Here is a 10,332-nt window from a genome sequence, read left to right as displayed (position 1 = left end):
GAGAGAGAGAGAGAGAGAGAGAGAGAGAGAAGTCTCAAGGAACCAGAGGAGTACTGTGTTTCGTCGGTGCTTTACTGCTCTCTGGTTGACTCATCATCCCTTCCCTGTGACCCCTCTGTGAAGTGATGTGAAGGACCTTTCTCAACATCTTCAGAGTAGCTGTCTCCCTGTGTACTTTTGTACCAAAATTTATGTTGTGTTTTTTCAGCCATCATCAAGCACACTTTGGAAAATAGTTTCTGGACATGGGGCTACAAACTATCGTCTTGGGAACACTAAGTTCAATTGGTAAAACATGGTCTGAAAACACAACATTCTACATCCTACTTTGTGAGCAGTGAGTGGGATCTTAAAGACTTAAAACACTTGCACTTACTAAAGTGCAACTCTTGGCCAAGAAGATTAAAGAAAGTTAAATCGGCAAGCAAAAAACTAGTCCAAAGAACTAAAGGACCATGTGAAGCTCAGCCTCCATGATCCTGAGACCAGAAGACCTAGATGGTGCCCCGCTACATCTGCCAACTACTCTGAAAGGGTAGCATTTACCAGGAAATAAAGTTTGGAAGACAGGATAAGACACGAAAAAAGAATAAATAGAAACTACAAGCACAAGGAGAAAGTGGGAAGAATGGTTTAGATGGCATTCAATGAACAAAAATGCATATGAATTATTGAATGGAAAACCAGTTTGTTCTGTGAATATTCATCTAAATCACAAAATAAAAAGTTCTAAAATGTACAAAATACTAGAGTTAGCTTAACTAAAAGATCCTCATAATATCAAGAAAAAAACAAAACCAAGCAGAATTCTCCCTGACATATGTCCCAAAAGTGAAACAGTATGTGAGCTTACCAGCTGCTGCTTGTCCTGTTGTCCTAGAGCACACTTCATAGGTGCCATCCGGAACAACGCCTACACAGAAATGGTTTCAGTAAAAACAAATAGTAATTAAATATTGTACTACAATGATTCACCCACAGACTATACTCTAACCACAAATAGGACCACGACTTCCTCTAGGTCTCAGTTCAGAATCACAGGACTTTAGCTAACCGACTCCTAACATCTAGACTCTATCTCACAATTATCTCACACTGTGAGATGTTTAACAATTTAAATGCAGTTTTATACTTAAACTCTGCATAGAGTTTACTAATTTGAATGGAATCTTTGACCAATTCTGAGTCTCCAGCTGCTTTAGCACCGCCTTCCAGGGTGCTATGCCAATTCTCTCCATGAAAGAATGGCACTTAAGAGAATATAAATGATGTAAGAATGATTTTTAATAACTAATGACTGACCCTCCAGTTCCCTTTCCCATCGGATCATAATACTGGTCTGGGTGGTCGTAAAAGGAGGAAAAGAAACACTGAAGCTGGCCCTCAGTGCTCTTGGAGCCCTTGGGCTAGTTTCAAACAGGGCAAAATAAATAAATAACTAATGACTGACACTTTAGGATAGAGCCATGGCTGTCTTCTGTGACACTGGTTTTTTTTGTCCTAGAAAATGATTTACTATCATGATGCCCATCTCTAAAGGTCAGGGAATTATCCTTAGAACATATCTGATTTTAACTTTGAAACATTTACTACCACTTAACTTTAATTTGACAAATTCAGCTACAAAAAAGAGGTTACTAAATCTAATTTTAAACAGTAAAGGACATTATATATTTGAAACAACTTTTAAACAAAGTAAACCCTAAAGACAGAATTGAACCCCTTTCTGAATAATCCTTAATTGAAACCAACTAGTAATATAAACCTAATACAGTTCTTAAATGAAATATGCTTTTATAATTCACTCTAAATCCTAAGTTGGTATTCAAATATTACTCAAATTTGAGTTTGGTCATTCATTTCCTAAGTAATATGGTATTAAAAATGTCTGTCTTTTTTTATTTTCAAAATAAAAAAAATCTCTCCAACATAAAGAGAACACAATTTACTTTGGAAGAATAGGGTTTTTTTGTTACTAAGTGACAATTTCTATTATAAAGCTTTTAAAAGAAATATACACTACCTTTAAAATCCAAATGATATTTTTGAACTTTTTGGCACCCGTGAGCATTTGAAAATTGTAAGTTAAGAACTAAATCTTGTTTTAAGACAAAGAATTACCTTTAATGGGTCATGATTACAAATCAGAAAAGAAACCCAGATTTTCCTATAAAAATTTTTAAGTCTTCGAATGAACAGTAAACTTTAAAATATGATAAAAATAATTGAAGTCATGCGAAAGAAAGATCTGTTAATAGAAACATTGCACATTAACTTTTAGGACCTTCTCTTTCAAGAAGCAGGAGAAAATACAAGCTAATTTGTCTACTTTATAAACTGGAATTCCACAAAGTCAATAAACTGGATGCTCTGGTCATTAATTCCATGACCTTAGCAATAAACCAAAACAATAAACATGATACAAAAGACATCTTTATTTTTTCAAGACTCAGAATATTCTGCTTGACATTAGTAGCACATTAGTACCATGCTGGCAGAATATATACTGAAATGGTATATAATAACACAAAGTTATCATTTGTGTTTTTAATAGGTTTTAAAATTTAGAGTCCTGGGTGAAAATTCAAAAGTTACTTAATATTTCATACACATTTCTCTTAAAAAGTAAATTGTTAAAGATATACAGTATAGTTCCCTTTCTGCAAACTATATTTTAATAAATACAACAACAGCAAACATATTATCTTTTAAAATCAGTAGTTATATTTAGAATGAGACAGAAATACATAAATTAAATTGTTTTTTTTGAACATCATATATGACACAACTAAGTACAAGGAAAATTTATAGAAGTCTTAATAAAAGCTCTTGTTGGATTTTAGGTATGAACTATTTGGTTTCCTTAAGTATTTCAAAGAAATACTAATACTTACTATGATTAATAATATTTTGTCAGTTCTAAAGTATTAAAATATATACAAATAAATCCTTATTCTTTCAAAAAGCATATAAGCATAGCGTTAGTTATTCCTAATCTTGAGTACTATGGAATTGGAAGAGTTCCTCTATGTGATACTGTAGAAAAAGGCTTTCTTCTACAAATTTGGAGACGTAATATCAATTAGATAGAAGTCTAGCTCCTGGTTACTTATAACCTGTTTTGTGCTACATGATTAACTGAATTTTCCATATACATCACTTTTTTTTTTAAGATTCCCAGAGAACAAAGATGCTTTATTTCTTAGTGACCTGAAATCACTTAGTATGGTCCTTCTATATGTGGTCTTTTTAACTCCTACCGAAATTAAACAAACCAAAAAAATTCACCGCCATTGACTTGATTCCAACTCACTGTGACCCTGTAGAAAAGGTAGAACTAGCCTTTTGGGTAACTCTTTATGGGAGTAGAAATTCTCTTCTTTCTTCCACAGAGTGGCTGGTGATAATGAACTGCTGAATGACTATGCACTGGGCTGTGATCCACAAGGTCAGCAGCCACTGTCAGGAGAAAGATGGGGCTTTCCACGCCCATGAAGAGGCACAGTCTGGGAAGCCCACAGTGGGAGGACACTGCGAGTTGGCATCAGCTTGATGGCGGTGAGGGTGGGAGTGCGGGTCTGGACTTATGGTTAGCAGTGGCATTCACAGCCACTGTGCTACAAGATGATTGCAAAGGACCTGCGGCTAGGATGCGTGAAACTCGCGTGGTGGGAACTGCTTAGTTTTGCTATTCCACTGTAGATTAAGTGAGTCATTTCAGAAGCAGGAACACAGAATCTGACATCCATGAAAGATGAGCAAAATGTGATGCCCATCAGAGGTCCCTCATGGAAAGGTAGCTGAGGAACAGCATTGAAACCTTCAGGCCCATCAGCAGGCATGTTGGAATAAAGAAGAGCAGTGCTTCATAGCTGAGGGCACATCACAGACAAAATAATAGTACACTGTTAGCTTTCCTAATAGATCCCATATTCAGAATTACTATGAGTTCTCTGTGACCATCACAATGGATTGCTGAACCCAACAGAGAGGTAGAGTGCCAGGGACAGCTGGTATCATAGTAAGGTCAAAAGGGTAGGGAGTTAGAGGCATGTGTAACCTATGCCTTGAGGAATCAACCAATGTTGGGCAGATGTGGACACGGAGTCTCCTCCCCCTTCTGTACTGAAATCAGATGTAGCCTCCATGCTACTTCCTCCATCATCCAGGGATCAGTTACAATAACAATGAGGAAGTGAGCAGGCCTTCAAATGTTACACTATCCAAATAAATGCCTAAAGTTCATTTGTACAACACTGTTTACCTACACTACTGAAAGCTATGGTATTTTCACAAATATATCTTCACCTAAAAAAAGGCTTTCTTATACAAAATCTAAAAATATACCTATAACTCAGCATCCTTTAGTTTTACAAATGAAGGTTAGAAAAGCCTAAACCTCGCATAACGAAATAAAAGACTCACAGGCATTCATCACCAGATCTCCACGTATTTCTGGTTTCCAGTCATCCCACGATGTCTCAAAGCCATCAGCAAAGCGAATGCAGAAGTTTTTGAAATGTCCTTTACTAACAAGAGACTCTGACGAGCAAGCAGTGATGAGGGTGCTTTCTATGGTCAACACTAAGGCAGAACCAGTGTCTAGGTCTCCAGTATGATTAGACTGTAAAATTAAAAAAAAATTTTTTTTAAGCTAAAAGGTAAGGATACTTTGCCTTCAAAGACTTCATAGATCGACAGGAACAAAGGCCTATAAAGGACTGAGATTGAACATCTTCACTAAAAAATTAAGCAGGTATCAGGTATCTTTGATAGATACCAGCTTCAAAAACTTAAATAAAATGCATTTGCCATGTTTTGTTTTGTTTTCTTCCTTACAAAGCTTATAAAAGCTATCTCAAGCCTGTGGTTTAGTCCTGGGAACTCCCACACTGTGATACACCTCTCGGACCTCTGACGTGTGTAATTTTTGAGCCCTGTCCATCATGCTACTAAAAATCACCATTTTTCAAGTTCTGAGACATAAAAATGCCACAGATTTTCTAACACTGTCTTGCCAAACAAAATATTAAGGATGAACTCATTCATTGCATTTAACAAATAAGTTACTTTTTGCCTTTTCCGTCATATGCATGCAAATACAATTATGAAGAGAATGCTCTTTTGTTTTGCCCAGCTGGACATTTCATGACCATGAAATCAAAATTTTCAAGTGCTTTGGAATTTCCACGCCTATTGTAAGTGAAGTTATTGAAAATTGTTAAATTGTTATATATCCTTTGGTTTTCCATTCTATAAACAAGTCTAAGGCAAAATGTTTTTGTTACCAGTAGTAGAAAAACTTTGTAAAACAAGCTTCTTATTTTCCAAAGTGAAAATGAATAATTAACAGGTGGTGTCAATCCTAGGGATACTGATTTAAAATGCTGTGGATTAATAATGCTTGAAATAATTCATTCTTTTTATTTATCAAACACTGAACTCAAGTTATAGATTCTCACTGCCATCCAGTCACTGCTGACTCACTGTAACCCTCTAGGGCAGGGTTAGGCTGTCCCTCCGAGCTTCTAAGACTGCAAGTGTTAACCGGAGTAGAAAGCCCGTCTTCCATGGAGCGCCTGGTAGTTTCAAACTGCTGCCCTTGTAGTTAGCAGCCCAATGAGTAATCACTGTGGCATCACTCTTAAAGTTATGTATTACTCTCCTGAAAAACCTATTGATATACTCTGAATACACAGAAATGGCTGGTAGATATGTCTAACTCCTAATCTTAGAATATGACTTGATAAATTTTTTTTACCTGGGCAGTATTTGTGATAGGCAGGCAAATTCCCAGATCATTCACAGTAAGCTGGAGAAAGAGTGTCCCAAAGGCCTGGGCTGATGTTTGCTGGATACCAGGAAGCATATCTACAACTTCTTTTGTTGCCATATGAATATCCTTATGTAAGGCCATGCGTTGTTCATTCCAATTGTCATAAGCAGCCTTATAATTCAGCCAAAACAGCACAGCTTTTGAAATTTAAAGTAGGGAAGAAAGAGATTTAAGGGCAATGCTCTGAGACTGACATACTGCCAGATTATGGTATTAGAATTAGAAAGACTCTAGGAGGAACTAGGCAACTTGACGGGTGGAACAAACAGAAAAACAAGCAGCAGTACCACGCAGGCAACTGCATAATGGCAGACAGCATAATCTCTCCCTTCCACAAATTGTTTGTTGAGTGTCTGGGATGGAATAACACAGAGACATAGTCCCTGACCTGAAATAATTATTTTGTTTTTCCCCATTCCTTACAGAACTTCTTAGTTAACAAATTCTTGAAGGAAGCATACTTATCCTAAGAGTATATGAATATAATGGGGAAATTTGATTTAGAGACCTAAATCTGATTTAGGTCATGTCAGTTCCCTGAAGAAAAACACTTCAGTTAAATCTCAACAAGGAAGAATGCTGGTGATGTTGGAAAGCTGAATGACACTATATGCAAAGGTGCTTAAGACATTTTTGTTGTGAACAGTACTGTTGTTATCAGGTGCCATTGAGTGGATTCTGACTCAGAGCAACCCATGTTGATGGAGCAGAACTATCTCACGGTATTTTCTAGGCTATAATCTGTACAGGGACCGAGCCCCAATGGCCTAGTGGTTATACAAACTGGGCTGCGACCCTCAAGGTCAGCAATTGGAAACCACTGGCTGTTCCTTGGGAAAAAGATGGAGCTTTCTACTCCCGATAAGTTCACATGGGCACTTCTACGGTGCCCTGTAGGTCGCTATGAGGTCAACTCAATGGCAGTGAGTTTGGTTTTGTGAGTGATCTGGTATCTTTGCAGGAGCAGAGGGCCAGGTTTTTCTGTCACAGAACCATTAAATGTGCTTAAACCACCAGCCTTTGAGTTAGCAGCTGAGTGCTTAAACCTTGTTATTCCAGAGTTGGGGCCTTGTGGTGAAGATAGTGCTATGGAATGAGCTGCAATGAGCGGCTACATGTTGGGCTGCTAACCCCAAAGTCAGCAATTCAAAACCACCAGCTGCTCTGTGGGAGAAATATAAGGTTTTTTATATTCTCATAAACAGTTCTGGTCTCAGAAACTGACAGGGCCACTATGAGTGGGTATCAACTCTATGGAGTGAGTTTGGATTTATTTTGACAGGCCACAACTAAGAGCTCTGAGGGAAGTTTTTTGTTTTTGTTTTGTTTTTTGGGAGGTGGCAGTGAGATCAGGCCTGGATGCAACATGGACAACAGCTAGGATGAGGGCTGGAAGACACAAAAGGAAGCTACTAACAGTGCTTGTGAGACCTGGTGGTACAGTTGACTTGGATGTTAATGTTTGGGAAGGATAAATTTGGAGAACTTTAAAATATATTTAATATGATGTCCTGATGGATTGAATCGTGGAGGAAAGGAAGATTTCAAGGATGATACCCAGTAACTAGACAAAATGTGGCACCATTTTAAAGTCCACTTTCAGACATATTGCGTTTTAGGTGGTTTGTTGAATGCCTGGGATGGAACGGATGGAGACGCCATGTAAGTGGTTGCAAGTCATGCTAACTGTGAGCTCAAATGTGAATCGTGACAATGAGTGCTATAGGTGAAACTATGGACATGAGTCAAACTGCCTAGAGAGAGAAAGCACGGAGCACAACTCCAAACCTAGAAGACGTTCTAGCCCACATAATATATATTCTAAATGTCCAGAATTCACTTTTATTTATTTATCAAACTATCATATTATTGCTGGCTCTTACAGCTCTTAGACGCCATACACTGAAAAAAAAAGAAAAAATGTAGGCAAAAATGGCACCGAATAATATCTTTTGTCATTGGTTTGCTGTTTTTTCTTTTGTCGCTTTGTTTTGCTTTGTATTTTTTTGTGTTTGCATATTATTATCTCTGCAGGTCTATCTAGATAAGATAGGCAGGATGAACAATGTAGAGGAGAAAAGAATGGGACCTATGGTTATGGGAGGGAACAAGGGAGAGGGAGAGGTGGGGGAGGCGGGGGAGAGGGAGAAGGAAGGGGGGTGTTAACAAACCCATGGACAAGGGAACAACAAGTGATCCAAAATCGATGGGGAGGAGGGTGTAGGAGGCCTGGAAGGGCATAATCAAGGGTAATGTAACCGAGAGGAATTATTGAAACCCAAATGAAGGCTGAACATGATAGTGGGTAAAGAGGACAGTAAAAGGAAATAGCAGAAGGAACTAGGAGGCAAAGGGTATTTACAGAGGTCTAAATACAGGTATGTACATATCATATTTAAATATGATGCTGGGGAAATAGATCTATGTGCATATATTTATAGGTTTAGTATTAAGGTAGAAGATTGACATTGGGCCTCCACTCAAGTACTCCCTCAATGCAAAAACACTTGGTTCCCTTAAACTGGCATTCCATGCTGCTCACATTCCCGACACGATCACTGAAAACAAAGTGGGTGCATAAGCAAATGTGGCGAAGAAAGTTGATGGTGCCCAGCTATCAAAACAGCATCTGGGGTCTTAAAGGCTTGAAGGTAAACAAGCGGCCATCTAGATGAGAAGCAACAAAGCCCACATGAAAGAAGCACACCAGCCTTTGTGATCATGAGGTGTCGATGGGATCAGGTTTCAGGAATCAAAGAACAAAAAATCATATCATTTTGAATGAGAGGGAGTGCAGAATGGAGACCCAAAGTCCATGTAGGTAACAAAAGGGTCACAAGGAAGAGATGAGCCAGTCAGGATGCAGTATAGCAATGATGAAACATACAACTTTCCTCTAGTACTTTAATGCTTCCTCCCCACCATTATCATGATCCCAATTCTACCCTACAAATCAGGCTAGACCAGAGCATGTACACTGGTACAGATAAGAATTGGAAACACAGGGAATCCAGGACAGAAAGCCCTCAGGAGCAATAATTGGAGTAAAGATAACAGGAGGGTAAGGGGCAGTTGGGGAAGAAAGGGGGAACTGATCACAAGGATCTACATATAAAGCCCTCCCTGGGGGACAGACAACAGAAAAGTGGGTGAAGGAGACACTGGACAGTGTAAGACATGATAAAATAATAATAATTAATAAATTGTCAATGGTTCGTGAGGGAGGTGGGGTGGGGAATGATGAAAAAATGAGGAGCTGATACCAAGGGCTTAAGTAGAAAGAAAATGTTTAGAAAATGATGATGGCAACAAATGTACAAATGTGCTTGACACAATGGATATATATATATATACATATATATGTGTGTATACACACACACACACACACACACGGATTGTGATAACAGTAGTACGAGCCCCCAATAAAATGATTTAAAAAAGAAAAACAAAAAAATCCATACATCAATTGTATCAAGCACATTTGTACATATGTTGCCATCATTCTTTTCTAGACATTTACTTTCTCTTGAGCCCTTGGTATCAGTTCCTCTCCCCTATGACCCTTGCGACTCCTTGACAAATTATAAGTATTATTATTTTCATATCTTACACCACCTGTTGTCTCCTTTCTCCCAGTTTCTGTTATCTGTCCCCCCTGGGTGGTGGTGGTGTGGTTATTTGTCGATCATTGCAATTGGTTCTCCCTCCCCACCTCTCCCTACCTTCCTTCTCTACATCTATGTTTTGTTGAATGGATAGAGGTCTGACTGTGTTCTTTGAGGTCTGGCATGTACATCCCACTCTGGCATAGCTGCAGCTTGGTGACACAGTGGTTAAACACTTGGTTGCTAAGTAGTTCTGTGGGAGGACGGACCTAAGAGTCGGCTTCTGTAAGGATTATGGCCCTATGCTGTCCTATAGGATATAGAATAGACATGAATGGTTTCAGAGGGTTCTGTTGCTTCCACTGCTCTCTAATGTGTGTGACTTATATACATGTATCTACATAGCTCATGTACACATTTAAGTTTATTAATGAGAACGTGCAGTAAGGGAAACCTTCTAACATTAGAGTACAGAAAGAGAAGTCTAAAAAGGAGATAAAAATAGAAGGGGAAGAACAGAAGGCAGAAAAGTTAGAAAGTAATGTGTTAGGTATACCAGAGTAGAGAATACTTTGGAGAACTGTTAGAAGCTGATAAAAGTGTCAACAAAATAAGAAATGAAAAACTGTGCTTTAAGTAAAATACTATCCATAACATATATCCTAATATACTATTAATAATATGATCCAAAAGTCAAGGATGATGAGACTTTGTCTCACAAACTTTGGACATGTTGTCAGGAAAGACCAGTCCATGGAAAAGAACATCGTGCTTAGTAAAGCAGTGGGGTGGCAAAAAAGAGGAAGGCCTTAGACAATTAGACATCCCCTTACAGAAGGGTCACAAGGAAGAGACGAGCCAGTCAGGGTGTGGTGTAGCAAGGATGAAACA

General features: G+C 38.3%; 1 protein-coding gene and 1 non-coding gene across 4 annotated transcripts in view; one reads left to right on the top strand and one right to left on the bottom strand.

Annotated features, from left to right (window-relative positions):
- The window catches only part of KIAA1109 (KIAA1109 ortholog), a 195,776-nt gene that overhangs the window by 50,936 nt on the left and 134,508 nt on the right, over positions 1-10,332 (bottom strand). For all 3 annotated transcript variants that reach the window (XM_045287399.1, XM_045287398.1, XM_004711839.2), the window contains exons 56-58: positions 5,762-5,973; positions 4,426-4,624; positions 854-913 (exon numbers count right to left, since the gene is read on the bottom strand). In XM_045287399.1, the coding sequence (XP_045143334.1) occupies positions 854-913; positions 4,426-4,624; positions 5,762-5,973 (471 nt within the window). The remainder of the gene's footprint in view (positions 1-853; positions 914-4,425; positions 4,625-5,761; positions 5,974-10,332) is intronic.
- Positions 1,301-1,422, top strand: LOC115868604. Its single transcript, XR_004045693.1, has one exon. It is a non-coding gene; the product is annotated as a small nucleolar RNA SNORA61 (small nucleolar RNA).

This window comes from Echinops telfairi, unplaced genomic scaffold (assembly GCF_000313985.2).
Source record: "Echinops telfairi isolate 266 unplaced genomic scaffold, ASM31398v2 ScPeMD7_14;HRSCAF=57, whole genome shotgun sequence".
NCBI lineage: Eukaryota > Metazoa > Chordata > Mammalia > Afrosoricida > Tenrecidae > Echinops > Echinops telfairi.
Note: the sequence above shows the minus strand (reverse complement) of the source record. Positions and strands in the feature narration are given on the sequence as shown.